The 23957-nt window shown below is 45.1% G+C and overlaps 1 protein-coding gene and 1 long non-coding RNA gene across 5 annotated transcripts in view; one reads left to right on the top strand and one right to left on the bottom strand.

The window, feature by feature from the left end:
• Positions 1-22776, top strand: part of LOC130541046 (uncharacterized) — a 38906-nt gene extending 16130 nt beyond the window's left edge. The window contains exon 3 of one of the 2 annotated variants that reach the window (XR_010110998.1): positions 18596-22776. This is a non-coding gene — a long non-coding RNA (uncharacterized LOC130541046). Of the gene's footprint in view, positions 1-1654; positions 1797-18595 lie in introns of those variants that run through there. The other variant, XR_008955088.1, reaches the window with a different exon arrangement.
• HNF4A (hepatocyte nuclear factor 4 alpha) overlaps positions 1-23852 on the bottom strand; it is a 79446-nt gene extending 55594 nt beyond the window's left edge. For 2 of the 3 annotated variants that reach the window (XM_034947041.3, XM_034947042.3), the window contains exon 1: positions 23659-23829. In XM_034947041.3, the coding sequence (XP_034802932.1) occupies positions 23659-23707 (49 nt within the window). In that variant the 5' untranslated portion in view covers positions 23708-23829. Of the gene's footprint in view, positions 1-23658 lie in introns of all 3 variants that reach the window. The other variant, XR_008622248.1, reaches the window with a different exon arrangement.
• Positions 23853-23957: the final 105 nt, after the last annotated feature.

Below are 23957 nucleotides of genomic sequence, written 5' to 3'. Positions count from 1 at the left end.
AAACAAAACACACAATAAGAGACCACCTCACACCCGTTAGGATGGATATTATAAAACAACAACAAAACGGACAATAGTAAGTGTTGGTGAAGATGTGGAGAAATTGTAACCCTTTTATGTTCCTATCACTGCTGGTGGGAACATAAAATAGTGCAGCTTCTGTGGCAAGCAGTATGGCGGCTTCCTAAAAAATGAAAAATAGAACTATCATATGATCCAGCAATTGTACTCCCGAGTATATACCCAAAAGAACCAAAAGTAGCATCTGGAAGAGAGATTTGTATACTCAAGTTCATAGCAGCATTATTCATAATAGCCAAAAGGTAGAGGCAACCCAAGTGTCAATCAGTGGATGAATGGATCAATAAAATGTGGTATATGCATACAATGGAATATTATTCAGCCTTAAAAAGGATGGAAATTCTGACACATGCTACAACATGGATGGATCCTGAGGGCATTATGCTAGGGGAAAAGCTAGTCACAAAGAACAAATACTGTATGATTCCACTAGCCTACAGGAAAGTAGTCAAATTCACAGAGACAGAAAGTAGAAGGGGTTTGCCAGGGCCTGGGAAGAAAGGGGAACTATTTTCTTTTCTTTTCTTTTCTTTTTTTTGAGACGGGGTCCCTCTCTGTGGCCCAGGCTGGAGTGCAGTGGCGCGATCTCGGCTCAATGCAACCTCCACCTCCCGGGTTCAAGCGCGTCTCCTGCCTCAGCCTCCTGAGTACCTGGGATTACAGGCACACACCACCACGCCCGGCTAATTTTTTTGTATTTTTAGTATTTATTTTGTATTTTTAGTAGAGATGAGGTTTCTCCATGTTAGCCTCCCAAGGGGAGCTATTTTCTAATGGGTACAGTTTCAGTGTGGGAAGATGAAAAAAGTTCAGGTGATGGATGGTGTTGATGGTTGTATTACAATGTGAATATATTTAATGTCTCTGAACTGTACATTTAAAAATGGTCGGCTGGGCGTGGTGGCTCACACCTGTAATCCCAGCACTTTGGGAGGCTGAGGTGGGTGGATCACCTTTGGTCAGGTGTTCAAGACCAGCCTGGGCAACATAGTGAAACCCTGTCTCTACTAAAAATACAAAAATCATCTGGGTGCGGCAGTGCATGCCTGTAACCTCAGCTACTCGGGAGGCTGAGGCAGAAAAATCACTTGAACCTGGGAGGTGGAGGTTGTAGTGAGCCGAGATCACGCCACTGCACTCCAGCCGGGTGACAGAGTAAGACTCTGTCTCAAAAAAAAAAAAAAAATACATGCATAAAAGATGTTTCTAAGAGTGCTAAAAAATGCCTACAAATTGATAAGGAAAGGTAAATAATACAATAGATAAATGGTCAAAGGATACAAACAAGCACACTCATGATGTAGGAAGCTCAAATGGCAAAAGAGCCTCTCCTTCTCTAGTAATAGAGGAAATGTAAATTTGAAAGTGAAGCATAATTTTACATTCAGTATCTTACAAAATCAAGTGCTGATGAGGTTGTAGAGCAACCAAAACTCTGTAACTATTGTTGGAAATGGAAGTTGGCATTCAAGAATGAGCAGTTTAGCAACATCTCTTAAAAGTGTTGATATCCACTGTCTAAGATACAGAAATTCCATCTCTACATGTTACCTAGAGAAACTCTCATCCACAGGTATAAGAATACTCTTTGGAGCATCATCTGAGATAGTGAGCCAAGATCGTGCAACTGCACTCCAGCCTGAGTAACAGAGTGAGACTCCATCTCAAAACAAACAAATAAACAAAACAGAATAAATATACTCAGGATATTTACAGACACTTTTATTTTATTTTTTGTTATTTCAACTTTGTTTTTCACCTGCCTCCCAGGTTTAAGCGATTCTCATGCCTCAGCCTCCCAAGTGGCTGGGATTACAGGTGCCCACCACCAGGCCTGGTTAATTTTTATATTTTCAATAGAGATAGGGTTTCACCATGTTGGCCAGGCTTGTCTCGAACTCCTGATCTCAAGTGATCCACCCGCCTCGGCCTCCCAAAGTGCTTGGATTACAGGCATGAGCTACCGCGCCCGGCTGCATGTGTTTTTAAACATTGCCTGGCCCGTTATTTCAACTTTTATTTTCGAATCAGGAGGTACACGTATAGGTTTGTTACAAAGGTATATTGCATGATGCTGGGGTTTCCAGTATGAATGAATTCATCACCCAGGTAATGAGCATGGTACCCAATAGGTAGCTTTTCAACATTTGCCCCCTCCCTCCCTAACCCCTTTGGTTTCCCCAGTGCCTATTGTTCCCATCTTTATGTCCATGTGTACCCAAGGTTTAGCCCCCATGTATAGGTGAGAACATATATTATTTGGTTTTCTGTTTCTGCATTAGTTTGCTTCGGATAATGGTTTCCAGCCATATCCATGTTGCTGCAGAGGACATGATTTCATTCTTTTTTATGACTGTATAGTACTTCATGGATACACAGCATTTTATCTATTTTATTTCTTTTTTATTTTATTTTTTGATAGAGACAGGGTTTCACCATGTTGCCCAGGCTGGCTCTTGAACTCCTGGGCTCAAGTGATCTACTTGCCTCGGCCTCCCAAAGTGTTGGAATTACAGGTGTGAGCCACTGCACCCAGCCTACACAGCATTTTAAATGAGTGGTCTGGTGCAACTTGTGTCATCATGAAAAGATCCAGAGACCTATTATGAGGAGTAATAAAAGGAAGTTGCTGCAGGATATGTACAGTATATCATTTAAATAAATTTTCCAGATAAGCAAAATATAGCCACGTATGGTAGAACTGTGAAAATGTGTCTGGTAATGACACATTACCAGATAAATACCAAATACACATGATAAATACCAAATGGTGACCATGATCACCACTGATAAGGGTGGCAGGGTGATGGGATCAGGAAGACAAGGGGCTTCAACTCTAAGTGTAATGTTTAATTTGTCATTAAAACAAACAAACAAACAAACAACATCCAAAGAAAACATGGTCATGTAGTAAGATTTGACAAAATTGAGTGGTGGATACATAAATGTTCATAATATTATTCTCTATACTTCTCTGCATATTTGTAATATTTCTTACTTTAAAAAAAGGAGAAATGAGATTATAAAAAAAAGTCAACCATCTTCCTACATACCAGTGACAGACAATTTGGTAGTATAATTTTAAAAATCATACAATTTGCACAATGACAACAATTTGCACAATGACAAGCAACTGTGGAAAAAAATCTAGAAATCTATATATATATATTTTTCTTTGAGACAGAGTCTCAGTCTGTTGCCCAGGCTGGAGTGCAGTGGCATGATCTCGGCTCACTGCAACCTCCGCCTCCCGGGTTGAAGCAATTCTCCTGCCTCAGCCTCCTGAGTAGCTAGGATTACAGGTGCATGCCACCACGCCTGGCTAATTACCATGCCCGGCTAACTTTTTTTGTATTTTTAGTAGAGACAGAGTTTCATCATGTTGGTCAGGCTGATCTCAAACTCCTAACCTCGTGATCCGCCTGCCTCAACCTCCCAAAGTGCTGGGATTACAGGCATGAGCCACCATGCCCGGCCCTAGAATCCTATTTTTTAAAAGCAACTAGGAGTATATCTAAGATATAGCATTTCTCTGTCTGAGAGCAGGGAGAGTTTGCATAGGTGTCAATGTCCTTCAAGGGACTCTTGAAACTAATTCAGGGCCCTATACACTGCAGGCATTTCTTGGAGTGGCCAAGGTATTGTCATGTGTTAAGAATTCTGAGAAGTTCTCGGATAATGAAATTTGTGCAGCTTTCTTTAATTCAGCAGTTTTCAAACATCTAACAATAGAATCCTTCTTGTCTGAGGGGCCTTGCCTTAGGAAAGGCTGCCCTAACAACCTCAAAGTTCCCTTCCAACACTCACAGTCCACCATTCTAGTCTTGGCTCTGCCACTAACTTACTGTATGACTTTGGCCGAATCACCTTTCCTCTTGGGGTCTCAGTTTGTTAAGTTATTAACACCCTGGGTGACAGAGCAAGACCCTGTCTCAAAAAAAAAAACAAAAAAATTTCCCTGGCAAAAAATTTATGACTAAATCCTCCAAAGCAATCGCAACAAAACCAAAAATTGACAAGTGACACCTAATTAAACTAAAGAGCCTCTACACAGCAAAAGAAACTATCAACAGAGTAAACAGGCAACCTACAGAATGGGAGAAAATATTTGCGAACTCTGCATCCAACAAAGGTCTACAAGGAACTTAACAATTCTACATGGAACTAGAACCTACAAGGAACTTAAACAATTCAACAAGCAAAAAACAAAGAACCCCAACAAAAAGTGGATAGAGCACATGAACAGACACTTCTCAAAAGAAGATGTACAAGCGGCCAACAAAGATGAAAAAATGTTCAACATCACTAATCATCAGAAAAATGCAAATGAAATCGTGAGATACCATCTCACACTAGTCAAAATGATTATTAAGTTTCTTTTTTTGTCCCCACCCTTGATATCTGAAGAATGGCTGTCATTAAAAAGTCAAAAAAATAACAGATGTTGGCAAGGCTGTGGAAAAAAGGGAACACTTATACACTGTTGGTGGGAATGTAAATTAGTTCAGCCTCTGTGGAAAGCTATTTGGAGATTTCTCAAAGAACTTAAAACAGAACCACCATTCAATTTAGCAATTTCATGATTTGGTATATAACCAAAGGAAAATGAATTCTTCTACCAAAAAGACACATGCACTTATATGTTCTACACAGCACTATTCACAATAGAAAGACATCAGCCAAGCACAGTGGCTCACGCCTGTAATCCCAGCACTTTGGGAGGCCGAGGCGGGCGGATCACCTGAGGTCAGGAGTTCGAGACCAACCTGGCTAACATGGTGAAACCCCGTCTCTACTAAAAATACAAAAATTAGCCAGGCATGGTGGCACATGCCTGTAATCCCAGCTACTTGGGAGGCTGAGACAGGAGAATGGCTTGAACCTGGGAGGCAGAGGTTGCAGTGAGCTGAGATTGCGCCACTGCACTCCAGCCTGGGTGACAGAGTGAGACTCCATCTCAAACAAAACAAAACAATAGAAAGACATGGAATCAACCTAAGTGCCCATCAGCAGTGGAATGGATAATGAAAATGTGGTACATATACACTATGGAATACTATGCAGCCATAAAAGAGAACAAAACCTCAACCAAGTTCAAGGACAGTGTCAAAAAAATAAAAAAGAGAACAAAGTCGTGTCCTTTGCCACACCAGGAATGGAGCTGGAGGACATCATCCTAAGTGAATCAACACAGAAACAAAAAGACAAATACTGCATGTTCTCACTTGTAAAAGGAGGCTAAACATTGGGTACACGTGGACATCAAGAGACGAACAATAGACCCTGCGGACTTCTAGAGGAAGGGCAAGGGCTAAAAAACTGCCTGTTGGGTACTATGCTCACTACTTGGGTGATGAGCTCAATCATAGCCTAAACTTCAGTGTCACACAATATACCCATGTAACAAACCTGTACATGTACCCCCTGAATCTAAAATAAAAGTTTAATTAAGGCCTGGTGCAGTGGCTCACACCTGTAATCCCAGCAGTTTGGGAGGCTGAGGTAGGTGGATCAGCAGAGGTCAGGAGTTCGAGACCAGCCTGGCCAACATGGTGAAACCCCACCTCTACTAAAAATACAAAAAGAAGCCAGGCATGGTGGTGCATGCCTGTAGTTCCAGCTACTCAGGAGGCTGAGGCAGGAGAATTGCTTGAACCCAGGAGGCGGAGGTTGCAGTGAGCTGAGATCATGCCATTATTCTAGCCTGGGCAATGAAGCAAGACTGTCTCTAAAAAAACTAAAAAGTTTAATTAAAAAAAAAAGGGTGTGTATAGTTTGATCTCTTACCTTTTCCCAGCCGTAACACCTCATGTTGGACCCCACGTTTAGGGGTTTATTAGGGGCTTTTTAGGGGTTTGGTTTTATTTCTCCTCCCCCAGTTAACTGTTTCTTACTTAACTAAAGCAGGTTCATGGTAGAGGAATTACAAAAATGCAGAGAAGGATGATTTAAAAAGAATTAAACTAGGCTGGGTGTGGTGGCTAACACCTGTAATCCCAGTGATTTGGGAGGCTGAGTTGGAAGGATCATTTCAGGCTAGGAGTTTGAGAACAGCCTGGGCAACACAGTAAGACCCCATCTCTACAGAAAATTTTAAAACTTAAAAAAATTAAAAAGTAAACGTTAGACAGGCATGGTGGTGTGTGTCTGTAGTCCCAGCTACTTGTGAGGCTTAGGCGAGAGGATGGCTTGAGCCCAGGAATTTGAGGCTGTAGTGGGTTTTGACTATGCCACTGCACTCCAGCCCGGGTGACACAGCAAAACCCTATCTCTTAAAAACAAATCAGATTTACTCCAAATGCCACTTTGGGCTCTTTATGATGACAGCTGACATTTATAGAGCCTTCATGTGCAAAGCGCAGTGCTAGGATATCTCGTTTAACTTCTCATTGAAGTGGAAGTCAAGTCTATTCTTATCCTTATTTTACAGATGAGGAGACTGAGGATCAGAGAGATAGTCACCTGTCCAAGTTCATACTGTGGATGTAGCTCTAACCCAAGCCCTCCTGACTGCAGCACAAATTCTCAGCCACTACCCTATTAGCCCCTTCATTTGAAGCTGTCTTCATCATTGCCAAGATTCCTTTTCCTCCCGGCCCCCTAAGTCTTCAGGATTCCCTCATCTCATCTCCCCAGAGAAGCCATGACACCATCTTCTCCAAAAACAAAGTCAGCGCTTTCACTGTAGATGGACCTGTGTTCTTCCCCAAAACTCAGTCCACCTCATCTCCAGAAAAACTATATGACTTGTCCTGGAGAAGAGGGGGAAAAAAAAACTTCTTCCCACCAACTCCACCTCCCAAATTACTGGATTTGGGGTAAATTTACAGGCTGGAGACAGAAGAATGGATGTGTATTTAGCTTTCAAATTGACTATTGTTTTATGTGAATGTCTGATAAAGAAAACACAATGGCTGCCAGATGGGGGCTGGGAGTGAGATTTCTCATGTGGAGAATTCTAGAAGACAGGCCTGGAGTTCTGGAGCCTGGATCCTCTGGACAGACAGGTGGCCAGGCAACCAGGGTGGAGGCACCAAAGATAACTGTGGGGTGGGGAGAAGACACCAGCCCAAGAGATTTGACTGGGATTGGTCTACGCAAGAATGGAAAATGGAGGCAGAATGAGTTAGCAGCAAGCACACGTACGCTGCTATAGAATCTGAGGGACCCGGCCAGTGCTGGCCAATAGAAATAGAATGTGAGCCACAGACATAATTTAAACTTTTCTTGTAGTCACTTAAAAACATGGTAAATCTATGAAATAGAAGATTGCTCGTGCAAATAAATGAACTCCGCTTTGGTCTCAGTGATCAGGGGTCCCACACTCAAGTGCCCTCAATACCCAGAGAAGTAACTGAAATAAATGGAACAGATAGGGTGTGAGCAAAGTTCACACGTTCCTCTAAGAAAAACAATACAGCAAACATGGTGATTTATGTTCATTAATAAGTTTCCGTATGGGGACACTAAGGAATAGTGGGGACTACGGCAAATTAGAGGAAGCATGAGAATCTAAAGTGGCTCCAGGAGACTGTTGTCTCATAGGTATCAGTGTTGCTAGACCTTCACTTTTTTTAAAGGAGGTGAAAGTTGGGATTTTCTTTAATTTATTTTTTTGACAGGGTCTTGCTCTGTCACCCAGGCTGGAGTGCAGTGGCGATCTTGGCTTACGGCAATCTCCACCTCCTGGGTTCAAGAGATTCTCCTGCCCCAGCCTCCTAAGTAGCTGGGATTACAGGCATGCTCCAGCATGCCTGGCTAATTTTTGCATTTTTAGTAGAGATGGGATTTCCCACTGTTGGCCAAGCTGATCTCGAATTCCTGACCTCAAGTGATCTGCCCACCTCCGCCTCCCAAAGTGCTGGGATTACAGGTGTGAGCCACCACGCCCAGCCTCTAATTTTTGTATTTTTTGTAGAGATAGAATCTTGCTGTGTTCAAGACCAGCCTGGCCAACATGGTGAAACCCCGTCTCTACTAAAAATACAAAAATTAGCTGGGCAGTAGCGGCACGCGCCTGTAATCCCAGCTACTCCAGAGGCTGAGGCAGGAGAATTACTTGAACCTGGGAGGCGGAGATTGCAGTGAGCCCAGATCGAACCATTGCATTCCAGCCTGGGCGACAAGATTGAGACTCCGTCTCAAAAACAAAAAGCAACAACAAAAAAAATTGTTTGAAAGCCACTAATCTGCCCATAGCCTCTAACTTACAAGTAAGGAAGCTAAGGCCTACAAATGGCAAGTACCTGAGATCCTGTGTGTCAGGGCTAGAGCTGGGACCACAACCTGCTCCCAGCGCTGAGCCCTGCAGGCAGCTGGGTTTGCCTGGGAAGCTGCCCAGGGGAGCACCCAGGCCTCCCTCCAGTTTCTCTGGCTCTGCCCAGGGCAGGGCCGCCTGCTCTCTCCCTGTCTCCCCACATCCTCCGCCCTTCCTCATGCCTGTTTGGACAACTTTCTGACCTGCTCCTTCACAAACTCTGCTGGAGGTATGGCTGCCTCCACTGCTTGTCCCAGAGAATACAGAGGCGTTGGCAGTTTGGCGGCCCAGGCTTAGCCAGGCCCATGGCAGACAGTCGTCAAACAGTGGCTGTCTGGGGAGAGAGAGGTCTGTTTACCCAGGGCAAGGCCCAGGCAGAGGCTGCCGTTTCCTCCCTCCACTACTGGCCCGTCCAGCTGCTCACCCTACTGACTCAGCTGTCCCCATCTGTATTTGCTCATTCCGCAAATACTTATGGGGCGCCTACTGTGTGCCAAGCACTGTTCTACATGCTGGGGATACAGCAGGGGACAAGACAGCCTAACTCCCTGCTGTCATGGAACTTCTGTGAAGGAGACAGATGATAAACAGATCAAGGAATACGTAATTTCAGCGCTGTAGAGGATAATGGAATTGCTATCAAGGGATGGAGGTGGGGCAGGCTTAGATTTGGGTGTTCAAGGGAGGCTGCTCTGAGTGGAGGACATTTGAACTAAGGCCCTGACAATGAGAAGAAATCAGCTATGCAAAGATCTGGGGAAGAGGCATTCCTGGCAGAGAGAACAGCAAGTACAAAGGCCCAATGGCAGGAGTGTGCTTGGCGTGATTGAAGGATTGTCAAAAGGCCAGTGTGGCTGGGCGTTGTGGCTCACGCCTGTAATCCCAGCACTTCGGGAGGCCGAGGCGGGCAGGTCACAAGGTTAGGAGATCGAGACCATCCTGGCTAACACGGTGAAACCCCGTCTCTACTAAAAATACAAAAAATTAGCCGGGCGCAGTGGCGGGCGCCTGCAGTCCCAGCTACTTGTGGGGGCTGAGGCGGGAGAATGGCGTGAACCCAGGAGGCGGAGCTTGCAGTGAGCCGAGATCGCGCCACCGCACTCCAGCCTGGGTGAAAGAGTGAGACTCCGTCTCAAAACAAACAAACAAACAAACAAAAAAACCAAAAGTCCAGTGTGGCTGACTGCCGTGACCAAAGGGAGAAAGACGAGAGACCATCAGACAAGAGTCAGAGCCTGTGAGAGCCTTTTGGTCAAAGAAAAGAGCCCAGGGCCGGGCGCTGTGGCTCACGGGAGGCCAAGGTGGACAAATCGCTTGAGGTCAGGAGTTTGAGACCAGCCTGGCAACATGGTAAAACCCTGACTCTATTAAAAATACAAAAATTGCTGGGCATGGTGACACGCGCCTGTAATCCCAGCTTCTTGGGAGGCGGAGGTTGCAGTGAGCCAAGATCGTGCCACTGCACTCTAGCCTGGGTGACAGAGTGAGACTCCAACTCAGAAAAACAAAAGAAAGAAAGAAAGAAAAAGAGCTCAGGTTGTATTTGAAGGGCGATAGAAAGCTGTTGGAGGAGTTTCAGCTGGGATGTGAAACATGGCTGTACTCTGACCTTCTCTAACTCTGCCCCATTCCCTTCATGACTTCCTGTCCCAACTGTTTCCAGGTACATTTGAGATTGTTTGAAATAGCGTTTAAATATTTTCTTTTCCTTTTAAATTTTCATTTATTTATTTATTTTCCTTTCTCTTTTTTTGAGGCAGGGTCTCAGTCTATCATCCAAGCTGGAGTGCAGTGGCATGATGTTTGTTCACTACAGCCTCGACCTCCTGGGTTCAAACGATCCCCCCACCCATCCTCCCAAAATGCCGGGATTACAGCATTTTGAGCCACTGTGGCCGGCCCAGTTTTTTTTTTTTTTTGTTTGTTTGTTTTTTTTTTGAGATGGAGTTTTGTTCTTGTTGCCCAGGCTGGAATGCAATGGCGTGATCTCAGCTCACTGCAACCTCCACCTCCCACATTCAAGAGATTCTCCTGCCTCAGCCTCCACAGTAGCAGGGATTACAGGTGCCCGCCACTATGCCCGGCTAATTTTTTTGGTATTATTAGTAGAGACAGGGTTTCACCATGTTGGCCAGGCTGGTCTCGAACTCCTGACCTTGTGATCTGCCCGCCTCGGCCTCCCAAAGTGCTGGGATTACAGGCGTGAGCCACCGTGCCCAGCCTCTTGGTTGTATTTCTAAACATCATGGTTATACTGACTTCTCAAGAAATCAAGACTTCTTGATTTTTTAGTTATAGACGTAATGTGTTAACTTGCTAGTAAGAAAGATCCTATACAACTATATCCCAATTTGGAGATAAATCAATATTTTAAATTGCATAACCACATTACTATTATGGCTATTACTCACAGCTGACTTTGTCTGTATGTGAACCAAGGTCTTTCCATGCACTGTTTCAATTAATCTTCACTGTAACATGGTAATGTAGCTTTGGTCAATATCATTAACAATACATACTAACATTTTACATTCAAGGAACTTTTTGCAGTTTGCAGGACACTCTTGCCTCTATCCCCTTGAGCAGCAGAGCTACCCTGAGGGGTAAATAGAACTAGCATTATTAACCCCATTTTCAGAGGAGGATGTGGATCCCAGAATGATACAGAAAATTCTACCCATCCCAGTAGGGCCCAGTGGTTCAAATAAAACCCATCTTCCTGGCAGGGCCCGGTGGCTCACACTTATAATCCCAGCACTTTGGGAGGCTGAGGCAGGTGGATCACTTGAGGTCATGAGTTCGACACCAGCCTGGCCAACATGGCAAAATCCCATCTCTACTAAAAATATAAAAATTAGCTGGGTGTGGTAATGCAAACCTGTAATCCCAGCCACTCAGGAAGCTGAGGCACGAGAATTGTTTGAACCCAGGAGGTGGAGGTTGTGATGAGCCAAGATGGTACCACCGCACTCCAGCCTGGGCCACAGAGTGAGACCCTGTCTCAAAAAAAAAAAAAAAAAAAAAAAAAAAAAAATATATATATATATATATATATATGTATACACACACACATATGTATACACACACACACATATGTATACACACACACACACATATATATATATTTATGTCTCAAAAAAAAAAAGCCCATCTTCCATCTAGGGAGGAAGGAGTGGGGGACCCTGGACAACTGCGTGAAGGAGAGGTAAACTCTCCTCTCGTGTTTTGGGTCGATAAGCTGGTATTGCCTTTTCTAATACAATCCTTGATGTTGAATTCTAGCTACGCCTCTCATGCGCTGCGTGGTTTTGAGTAAGCTATTTAGTCTCTCTGAGACTTTGTTTTCTCAGAAATGGGTATGATGACAGTACCTACCTCAATAGACGGTTGTGAGGATTAAAGGAGTAATTTATTTATTTATTTATTTTCTCACTTTGTAGCTCAGGCTGGTCTTGAACTCCTAACCTTAAGTGAGCCTCTTGCCTCAGCCTCCCAAAATGCTGGGATTTAATTGTGCACCACCATGTCTGGCCAAGGAGTTAATTTTTTTTTTTTTTTTTTTTTGAGACGGAGTGTTGCTCTGTTACCAGGCTGGAGTGCAGTGGTGCGATCTTGGCTCACTGCAACCTCCGCCTCCTGGGTTCAAGCGATTCTCCTGTCTCAGCCTCCTGAGTAGCTGGGACTACAGCCATGTGCTGCACCCAGCTAATTTTTGTAATTTTAGTAAAGACGGCATTTCACCGTGTTGGCCAGGATGGTCTCAATCTCTTGACCTCATGATCTGCCTGCCTTGGCCTCTCAAAGTGCTGGGATTACAGGTATTAGCCACCGTGCCTGGCCAAGAAGTTAATTTTTTTTTTTTTTTTTGAGACAGAGTTTCGCTTTTGTTGCCCAGGCTGGAGTGCAATGGCGCGATCTCGGCTCACCGCAACCTCCGCCTCCTGGGTTCAAGTGATTCTCCTGCCTCAGCCTCCCGAGTAGCTGGGATTACAGGCAAGCACCACCACTCCTGGCTAATTTTGTATTTTTGGTAGAGATGGGGTTTCTCCATGTTGGTCAGGCTGGTCTTGAACTCCTGACCTCAGGTGATCCACCCACCTTGGCCTCCAAAAGTGTTGGGATTACAGGCATGAGCCACCGCACCCAGCCAGGAGTTAATTTTTATAAAGTGCTTAGAATAGTACCTGGGCCATGCTGTTATACAAGGATGAAAAACAACCTAGTGCTAGAAAACAAATGAGCCGGGTCCCAGATCTGGGCCTTCCGATGCCAGGTTTAGTGTGTGGCCCCCAAGCCCTAGACACTTGTATTTCTCTTCATACAATTGTTAACACATCTGCCTTTTACCTGTACTTTATTTATCTATAATTGTTTACTTGATGTTTTCCTTTCTTTTGAAGATATACATTAATTTTTAAAAGGTATTTTATATTAATGCTTTAATATGCTATGTATAAAATTTTCTAACATACAATAAATGCACAAAGATTTAAAAGTGTTTGTGGACTACCTACAATTGGCCCCTGTACTTTGTGGGTTCACCTAATACAAAGTATGCTGTTTTTTTTGTTTTTTTCTTTTTGACACAGGATCTTGCTCTGTTGCCCAGGTTGGAGTACAGTGGCGTGATCTTGGCTCACTGCAATCTCCACCTCCTGGTTTTAAGAGATTCTCCTGCCTCAGCCTCCTGAGTAGCTGGGATTACAGGTGCGCGCCACCATGCCCGGCTAATTTTTGAATTTTTAGTAGAGATGGGATTTCACCATGTTGGCCAGGCTGGTCTTGAACTCCTGACCTCAAGTGATCCGCCCACCTCGGGCTCCCAAAGTACTAGGATTACAGGCGTGTGCCACTGCGCTCGGCCAATAGGGACATTGTGAGAATTAGGAGTTAATATGTGTAAAACCCTAGTAAGTACTCTATAAATTTTTGCTATTATCACAACATCAAGCACAAATCCATAAATATACATAAATAAAACAAAAGTTTCAAAAACATACATATCTTACTCTTACTACATGAAATGCTCTATGATATCTTCTATTTTATTTTATTTCATTCTTTTGTTAAAATGTGAAATTTCATAAAGCGATACATTGATGATTTGTGCCTTTTTCTGTTTTGAATGTTATACTTCAGTAAAAATATTTTTTAAGTCCAGGTGTGGTGGCAATTTTTCTGCCTTGACCTCCCAAAGCACTAGGATTACGCTCTGTCACCCAGGCTGGAGTGTGGAGTTGTAATCTCGGCTCACAGCAACCTTCACCTCTTGGGCTCAAGCAATCCTCTTGCCTCAGCCTCCCGAGTAGGTGGGACTACAGGCGTGTAGCACCAGGCCCAGCTAATTTTTGTGTTTTTTGTAGAGGTGGGTTTTTGCCATATTGCCCAGGCTGGTCTTGAACTCCTGGGGTCAAGTGATTCACCCACCTCAGCCTCCCAAAGTGCTGGGATTACAGGCATGAGCCACGGCGTCCGGCCAAATCTTACTTTAGTTATAACTTATTGTTTTAGTCTACTTATAGGTCTAGTAAATTTTAAGAATTTCATTTTCTCCAATATTTTACTTTGAAAAATTTCAAACTTTAAAGTTTGAAAGACTAGTATAGTGAGCACTGATGTATCCCTTTGCCTAAATTCACCAACTGGTTGCATTCTGTCACATTTGCTTTATTGCTATCTCTGTATCTATCTATGCACTTTTTTATTGAAACATTTTATGTAAAAAAATTGTAAAGTCCAGGTGCAGTAGCTCACACCTGTAATCCCGGCATTTTGGGAGGCTGATGCAGGAAGATTGAGGACAGCAACACAGCAAGACCTGTCACTACAAAAAAATAAAAATAAAAAATTAGCTGGGCATGGTGGCATGCACCTGTGGTCCCAGCTACTTGGGAGGCTTAGATGGAAGGATTGCTTGAGCTTGGGAGGTTGAGGCTGCAGTGAACCATGATTGTGGCTCACTGTAGCCCACATGACAGAGCAAGACCCTGTTTCAAAAACAACAACAAAACAAAAACAAACCAAAAAAAAAGAGATACTTTTTAAAATTTTATATTTACACTTGTTATACATATTTAACGTGTGTGTGTGGAGGGACGTGTGAGCATGACCCTACTGCACAGACGATCAACTGTGTACCAACTAATTCACGCTCCCCTTTACAAACTTTACAGCTAGTCCCGCCCCGCTAGGGACCACATCTTCCAGACCCCCTTGCATTTGGCAAGGGCCATGTGACTAGTTCTCACCAATGGAATGTGAGTAGAAGTGAAAGTGTCTTTCTGGGCTAGGGTGACCTTCGGGGTCCCTGGATGACTATGCCACAGAGGTCAATAAACTTCTAACTTAAAGTCTGCATTTGCTTGTTACATAAGCTATATTGTCTGAACTAATATAATCCCAATAAATTGAAGGACCGGCTGGGCACGGTGGCTCACACCTGTAACCCCAGCACTTTGGGAGGTCGAGGCAGGTGGGTCATGAGGTCAGGAGTTCAAGACCAGCCTGGCCAAGATGGTGAAAGTCCGTCTCTAGTAAAAATACAAAAAGTAGCTGGGCGCGGTGGCAGGCACCTGTAATCCCAGCTACTCAGGAAGCTGAGGCAGAGAATTGCTTGAACCCAGGAGGCGGAGGTTGCAGTGAGCCAAGATCGTGCCGCTGCACTCCAGCCTGGGTGACAGAGCAAGACTCCATCTAGAAAAAAAAAGAAAAAAAAATTGCATGACCTATTCCTGGGTTAAGATTGCAGTTTGAAACACACTGGTGTGGTCTTCTGATTTTCCAAATATTTTTGAACTGTGGAGACCCTCCATTAAATATTTCATTTAAAAGTCAAAACAGAGTGCCGGGTGCAGTGGCATGAGCAGGTAATCCCAGGGGCTGGGAGGCTGAGGCGGGAGGATTGCTTGAGCCCAGGAGTTTCAGGCTAGCCTGGGCAACATAGCGAGACCCCTGTCTCTAAAATAAAATAAAAAGAAATATACAAAAGTCAAAAAGAAGTGTCTCTGATGGAGCCAGAGGTTGAAGGGTGGGGAGAGGCTAAGCCCTAGTCCATTTGAACACGTCCCTACCCACATTACCCTCAAAGGGAACCCTGCAGCGTCTTTCCTGACTCTTAGGACCCAGGGAATACTGTGTGACAATGACTGAGCCAGATGGTTGTCATACCTCCATTTCTCAAAAGAGGAAATGGAGGCTGGGTGCTGTGGCTTACACCTGTAATCCCAGCACTTTGGGAGGCCGAGGTGGGAGGATCACAAGAGGCCAGGAGTCCAGCCTGGCCAACATGGTGAAACCCATCTCTACCAAGACTACAAAAATTTGTCAGGTGTGGTGGCACACACGTGCAATCCCAGCTACTTGGGAGGCTGAGGCATGAGAATTGCTTGAACCCAGGAGGTGGAGGTTACAGTGAGCAGAGATAGAGCCACTGGGTGACATTGAGACTCTGTCTCAAAAAAAAAAAAAAAAAAAAAAAAAGAGTAGATGGAGAAACAGCAGGAGAAGGACTTGAGTGAGGTCACAAACAGCTACCCAGGGCCAGGGCCAGAGCCATCTCCCAGGTCTCTGATGAGGATAGGTCTGTCCCCTCCCTTTCTATGCCTCTCATCTGCCTCCTCCTCTGTGAAGGAGCCACACAGGCCCCCATCTATGAACCAGCACCCCCAAGAGGAGACCCTGGGCATCCCAGGGCCCCAGAAGGCTTGCAACAAAGCCTTGTCCTTACTCTCCAGCCAGAGACAGTTGCATCCTGGGACCAGTTATCTATTCCTTACTCATCTCTGTTGTTTCTACAACAGCCAAAATGATGCTAACACCTAGTAAGCATCCAGTCCTTTGCATATAGTAGATGCACACACTATAGGTATAATAATAATAATCGTTCAAATTCACATAGCACTTTCTATGTGCTAGACACTCAGCACTTTACAAATATTGACTTTATTTCTCACAACAACCCTGTGAAGTAAATGGTATTATCATCAACCCCATTTGACAGATGAGGAAACTGAGGCAAAAAAGATTGAGTTGGCCGGGCGCAGCGGCTCAGGCCTGTAATCCCAGCACTTTGGGAGGCCGAGGCGGGCAGATCACTTGAGGTCAGGAGTTCAAAACTAGCCTGGCGAACATGGTGAAACCCCATCTCTACTAAAAATACAAAAAATTAGCCAGGCATGGTGGCAGGCGCTTGTAACCCCAGCTACAATCCCAGCTACTCAGGAGGCTGAGGCAGGAGAATTGTTTGAACCCAGGAGGCAGAGGTTGCAGTGAGTCAGGATCATATCATTGCACTCCAGCCTGGGCAGCAGAGCAAGACTCCATCTCAAAAAAAAAAAAAAAAAGAGAATTGAGTCATTCACTCAAGGTCACACAGCTAGTAGGTGGTAGAAGGTGGTAACCTCCTTGGATGCTATTATGACATAATAGCTGAAAGAATGAAGATTTGGTGTCAGACTAGATTTTAATCACCTATTTGCAAGGCGATGCAGGGAAACGTGACTTAACAACTCTGAATCTCAATTTCTTTGTTTATAAAATGGAGATAATATTTCCTACTTGGATGGGTTATTGCAAGGCTTAAAAGGGAGAAAACATATCAAATAGCCAACATCTTGCCCATTACATAAAAGGGGCTTAAATGAAAACAAATTCCTTTCGTTATCATTGACCCATCCTTATGCTACAAGCATATGAGTCAGGAAAAATGGAAGGCACAATTCCTTCACTTAAGCATCTCAGCATGCTTTTTTTTTTTTTTTTTTTAAGACAAGTTTCCCTCTGTTGCCCAGGTTGGAGTGCAGTGGTACAACCTCGGCTCACTGCAACCTCCACCACCTGCGTTCAAGTGATTCTCCTGCCTCAGCCTCCCGAGTAGCTGGGATTACAGGCGCCTGGCACCACGTCCAGCTAATTTTTGTATGCTTAGTAGAGACAGGGTTTCACCATGTTGACTAGGCTGGTCTCGAACTCCTGACCTCAAGTGATCCACCCGCCTTAGCCTCCCAAAGTGCTGGGATTACAGGTGTGTAATCCACAATAAGCCACCATGCCCAGCCTCAGCATGCTTTTAAGAATAAGATTAATCAATCATGAAACAACCAGACAAGTCTCAAGATACTTTCAGTAAAGGATGGAATTAATTGCAGTCAAATATAAGTAAAATCAGAGCAGTGTGTGGCCAGGCTCCAGGCCTTTTCATATGCTGTTCCCTCAGCTGGGAACACTCTTCCCCACCATCTCTTCTCCCGGCTGACTCCTGCTAAACCGAGGTTCCAGCTTAGATATCAGTCTACTCCTCCAAGGTCAAGAAGTCTGTGACCCCTTCCCCTTCTCCTAAGTCCCTCTGTATCCCACAGTGCCTTTGCTGTCCTTATCATGGCACTCTGTCTTTGGTTGCTGCTGGCTTGTCTGTCCTCCTGCCAAACTGAGCACAGTTTAAGATCTGAAGCAAAGTTGTTTTTTTGTTGTTTTTTTGGTTTTGTTTTGTTTTGGTTTGGTTTTGAGACAGAGTCTGACTCTTGTCGCCAGGCTAGAGTGCAGTGGCGTGATCTTGGCTCACTGCAACCTCTGCCTCTACCTGGTCTCTAACTCCTGACCTCAGGTGATCCACCCACCTTGGCCTCCCAAAGTGCTGGGATTACAGGCATGAGCCACCACATGAAGCAAAGTTTTATCCTCCTGTGTTTCCCCAGTGCCTTACAAAATGTCTTAAATACCATAAGCCTCCAGTGGAAGATTGTTGAAGAAATGAACAAATGAACAATGAATTAATGAATACGGGAAGCTTCTGGGTTGAGGCAAGATGCACTCTGGATATTTAGTTCCTCTGTTTACTAAATGGGAAAAAGTAAGGCAATGGTTTCCATACCTCAACTGAACTGCATACCCTAAATCACACAAGGAGCTCAAAAAATTACAGATTCTTGGAACTCACCCCAGGAGACTGATTCACTGGGTCTGGAGTGGAGCCCCAAAATTGTTTAAAAAAGTTTCCAATGTGCAACCAGGTTTGTGAATCATAGGGGCTGAAGACTGAATTGATGTAGGATGGGAAGGTGATGTGGGAGGGGAGATAGGGGAAGGGCTGGAGAGGGGCCATATTTTGAGAATGAAGGGTGGGAACAGCCATAGCCTGATATTGGACACAGTCCCATAGCCAGCCAGCATCTGGGGTCCTACTCGATTTTGGGCCTATCCACCCTTCACAAGGACACGGCATGTTTGTTATAGCTTCTATTACCTTTTCTCTTTCATTAGCTCATGGAATCTTCACAACAACCAAGGCTCATTTGATGGGTGAAGAAACTGAGGACCAGAGAAGTGAAGCAAAGCACCATCATCATAGAGCTTCAAGGGGCAGAGCCACATCACCAAACTGTCTCCGACAATGGCCTCTGATCTGTCCTCAAGCTGATGCTATTGGTCAAAGGGACTAGGCCTACATAGCTAGGAAAAATTAGGCTCACCTGGCACTTAAAAACAGATATACAGTATTGCCCTGATGGAAGATTGTTGACATCCCCTATCTCTTCACTTGTCCTGTCTAGAGCACTTGAAGACGCTGCTATTCCAGGCTACCTCAGCCCACCCCTTCTTATCCATCCATTCATCCATCTTTTCATCAACCCACTCATCACATCATTTGTCCATCCATCCTTCCCCTAACCACCTACCCATCTATCCAGCTACTTATTCATCCATTTATCACATGCACCTACATATCTTTCCATCCATCTACTTACCCATCCATGCATCATCCTCCACACCCAACCATCCACCCATAACATCTTTTTATTAATCCATCCACCCATCTATCCACCCAGCCATCTCCCCAGTTACTCATTCATTTGTCTCATCCATCCAGCTATTTCTCCCTCTATTCCATTCATGCATCCCTCCACCCATCTATCACATCCATTCATCACATCACATTCATTCATCAGTCCATTCACCTATCCACCCACCTAAACATACATTCATTCATCCATCCATCTTCCCATTCATTCATCCACTTAATTAATCTTCAATCAAGGTCTACATGGGATCAGGCCCTGTGGAAGGCTGGACTATAACAAAAAGAATGAGATAGATACAGACCTTTCCTTCAAGGAGATTCGAGGTACTTACAGAAATGAGCAACTACCAAAGAAGCAAAATAAATAACCAAGGGAAACTTGTTAAAGGGAAAATAAGGGTAGAAAAGTAATAAGGCCAGGAGTCAGGTTAGCACACAGATATGCATGCTTAGCATCTCATCCTCAGAGTTACTCAGGGTAGTACCAGATTGGCACTGAGCAAGATCCTGGCACTCAAAGCAGAACAACACAAGAGTCACAGTCTACTCTACTCCATTGTGGTAGACACTCCCCAGAACTACCTTGTTCTCCTATAACACAGTGGGGTTATATGTGCCCCAGGGTACATTTGGCTTTCTGGAGACATTTTTTCTTTGGCAAAACTGATGGGAAGAGATGTTACCGGCATCTGGGGAGTAAAGGCCAGGGATGCTGCTTAACATCCTACAGCGCACAGGACAGCCCCTCACCACAGAGAATCTTCCAGGCCAGAAAGTTAACAGTGCTGAGGCTGAGAAACTCATTTATACCAGAGCCTCAGTTCTGTTTGGAGCAGGAGTGTGCCACACCCCAAGAGAAAAATCACTGGTCTAGGTCCATCTTGGCTTTCCCATCTCTTTCCACTACATACTTGTCTTCCCAGCTTTCCTTGAACTAGGGGAGTCTGCCAGGAGGTTTCTGGGGAAGTTTTGCTTTTGGATAAAAGAAACAAGGGCACTGAGGAAAACCTCTTCTCCTCCTGCCTCCAGCTTCAGACACGTAAGTGCAGACATGATAGCTGAAGCTGGGACAGCCAGTTTGGGTTATAATGGGGCAAATACAAGGACCAAAGACAACGCAGTGAGGAGGGCAGAGAGGAAGGAAGGGAAGAGAGTGGGATCTGGCTGACATTGATGATCATCGTTGTAGCGCTGTTTTAAGCCCATCATTTCACTCATCCAACAAATGCTTATTGAGCATTTCTTCTGTGCCAGTCACCATGTGAGACACTGTGAGACAAACAAGGCTGAACAAACTACCCAGGTCCCAGAACTCACGGAGTTTATAGTCTGGTGGGGCAGCCAGACACCACAATTCACACCAGCAACTATCTGATCAGAGCGATGATGAGAACTGCAAAGCCAAATCCAGTGTGCCGTGGAAGCACCGGAAGTCCAGGGAGGGCCAAGTCCACCCAGCATCACCACACCAAAGAGCAGCTCTTTAGAGTCCTGCTAAAGCTCAAAAACATGAAATCACAACGAGGATTTCTTGCGTGCTTGCTCTGGACCCAGCACTGTTCTAAGCACTCATGGATCCTTCCATTCGATCCTCACAACAGCCATGTCTTCCTCTGCCTCTAACTGAGGCTCTGCTACGTGCCATGTCCCTGACCCACCAATGCACCTCTACTATAGTCATCTTAGGAGATGATTAATGTTATCCCCATTAGAGAACCCCAGAAGAAGATTTTTTGTTTGTTTTTTGTTTTTTTGTTTTGTTTTGTTTTTTTGAGATAGAGTCTTGTTCTGCTGCCCAAGCTGGAGTGGCAGTGGCATGATCTCAGCTTAATGCAACCTCTACCTCCCAGGTTCAAGTGAGTCTCATGCCTCAGCCTCCCAAGTAGCTGGAATTACAGGCGTGTGCCATCATGCCTGGCTAATTTTTGTATTTTTAGTAGAGACGGGGTTTTGCCATGTTGGCCAGGCTGGTCTCGAACTCCTAATCTCAAGTTATCTGCCCGCCTCAGCCTCCCAAAGTGCCGGGATTACAGGCATGAGCCACTGCACCCAGCCTGGGAGAGGGGTTTTGTTTCCTCAGAGCACTTGTTTCTTTTCTCAGAAAGCAAATTTTTCTTTTCTTTCTTTCTTTTTTTTTCTGGAGCCTTCCAGCAGACTTCAGTAGCTCATTTTACAGATAAAACATGTGAAGCTCAGAGAGGGGTAATGATTTGACTCACAAGACCACACAGTTTTTTGTTTTGTTTTTTTTTAAATAAGGTAGATCTAGGATGCTAACCCAGGTGTATTTTATCAAAAATATCAAATCAGGGTCTTTCAGCCACTCTCACACACATACACATAGGCACACATCCACTGCAGTGAATGTTCCACTGCCCCAGGACAAAAGTGCTCATTTTTTGTGGATGTACTGCAAGGTCACTGGAGTTCTCCTTTCTCTGTCCAGCCATATCTGTGGCCTAGAGCAGAGGGCCAGCAACAGCTGGATTGTGTCAAGTCTCGAGTCAGATGACATTTTGTTTGTTTGTGTTTTTTTTTTTTAATCTTGAACCTTAGTTTTTTCTTCTGTCCTTGGAGATTACAATATTATTTATCTCAGACAGCCGTTTGGAAAATGAAACAGCTGTCTGAGAGATAATAGTAGAACATTCACTAACCCATTCATCCATCCATTCACCCACCTACCTGTCGATAGAAACAACCATTCTAATAATTGCTGAATGTTTGCTATATAATGAGTATGACACAGGAGCAGAGATGAAGAGACATGAGGACATCCTACAAGGTGCAGAGACGTGGGAGACAGTGAAAGGCTGTCAGGTTATATTATTGTATCATCCTTTAAGAGACACTGTGGGGCCTTCTGTTCACCCCTAGCTTAGCCTTATGACCTGGGCTGTCCTTCCCCAGAAGCTGTCTGGCCCCTTTGAGAGACAATGTCTTCCCCTAGCCACAGGTTCAACCAAGTCATCCATTGGCATCTATACTCCAGGTCTTAAAATTGTGGATTAAGGGTGGCCTCACCCTTAATCTCCTCTATGCTATCTCCTCTAATCTCCCCGCTCTCTGGGAGATAGGTCCTGTTGTTATCTTCATTTTACAGATGAGGAAATAGGTTCAGAGAGGGGAAATGTCTTGCCCAAGGTCACACAGCTGGTGTGTGGGATGGGTTCCCAGGCTGTTGGTTTCTTCAGCCTCTGCCATTTCCAGTGCATCACATATTCCTGTTTGATAGGGGTCAAAGCAAAGAAGATTCTCCCTGACTAGAGTCAGGAGATCAGGCCCTGATTCTGTCATTCCCTGGCCCTCTGTCCTCAGCAATTGATGACATAAATGTTGATTGTGTCTTTGCAATGCACGTGGTATCAAGGGCTTTACACCCTTGTTCCCCACGGCATCCACCATGATCTTAAGACACATCCTAGTCCTGTCTCCACTTCAGAAAGAAAGCAAGAGGCACATGAATGTTGAGCCGTGTGACAGAGTCACAACTAGACCCCGAGGTCTACTGGATTCCAGAGACCAAGTTCTGTGCGGGTGTGTGATTTGAACAGGTTTATAAAAGGCACCCAACTTTTAAAAAATCCAAAATGTGTCCCCAAAAGATAAAACAAACATTCTCTTGAATTTCCCTCCTCAGAAACAAACCTGTCACCAATTTTATTGTGTCATTCCATGAATTTTCTATGCGTGGAATGTACACGTATACGCGTGTGTACATATATACATCTATATCCGTTTCGCTATCAGCAACTACACAGTTCTTCAGTGTACCGTTTTCACTTAATTTAACTGAGAGGTTCTTCCCTGTCACACACAGATGTGCGTTGTTTCCTTGAACAATGGGATAGCATTCCACTGTAAAGACGTCTCACGCTTTATTTACCGTCTTCCCTCTGCTGAGGGACATTGGGTTGCTTCCAATGTGGGGGTCACCCTAAGGAGTGAGCCTGAGCCTTTCACTCTCAGTAACACATGCTTTCTAGCCCTGCATCTGAGTTTCACACGTCCGCACAAGATATTCTCATTTTCCAACGCTCCACCCTGCGCGGCGCTTTCTACCTCCTCCCCATTATCCAGAGCCAACGGGAGCGACAGAGCTGCCCGGTCCCACGCCCAGCTTGATAATGCACCAGCAACGTGACCTAGGCCCAGCAAGCCTCTCTTGGTGGACCTCAATTTGCCCCGCATCGAAACAGGACGGTGCTTCCAAGCCCCACCCTCTGTGGGGTTTTGGAAAGACCCCTGAGATGCATTCCCAGGAAGGCCTCTGGACAGACAAAATGAGCCAAGCCTCTGCCCCAGGGCTTCTCGGCCCCTCCCAGCACTTCTCGCACCAAGCAGGCCATGCCCCGGCTTGGGAGCTTAGGGAAGCAGTCACATTGCCTCCGTGGGGCTTCCTGCCCTTCCAGAGGAGCTCCAGGAGTCGCTTTGGGCCCGTAAGAAACACACGGGGAGGTGTCCCATGGCCTCCCAAAGCTGACCGCAGTCCCGCCCTGTCCAGTCTTCCCCCAGCCCCACTTACCGTAAGAACTCTCCACTGGAGCCCCGAGGGGCGAGTTCACGCTGACCATGGCCAAGCCCACCCAGCCGGAGAGCTGGGGGCATGGAGGAGCAGGGGCCCACTCACAGCAGCAGCACAGCCACCAGGAGCCCGTCCACCAGGAAGGCGGTGAGTGCGGCCAGCTGCCACCGCCCGGTTATCTTATTGATTCTTCTAATCACCCAAGGTGGGTGGATACGTTAAAGAGTAACCAGTCACTTAGGGAACCTGCGGCTGGGGACTGTTGCTGTCTCCATGGCAATGGCGACCTGGCCAGACCT

This window comes from Pan paniscus, chromosome 21 (genome assembly GCF_029289425.2).
Source record: "Pan paniscus chromosome 21, NHGRI_mPanPan1-v2.0_pri, whole genome shotgun sequence".
Lineage (NCBI taxonomy): Eukaryota > Metazoa > Chordata > Mammalia > Primates > Hominidae > Pan > Pan paniscus.
The sequence above is the reverse complement of the archived record's forward strand: the minus strand, read 5'-3'. Positions and strand labels throughout refer to the sequence as shown.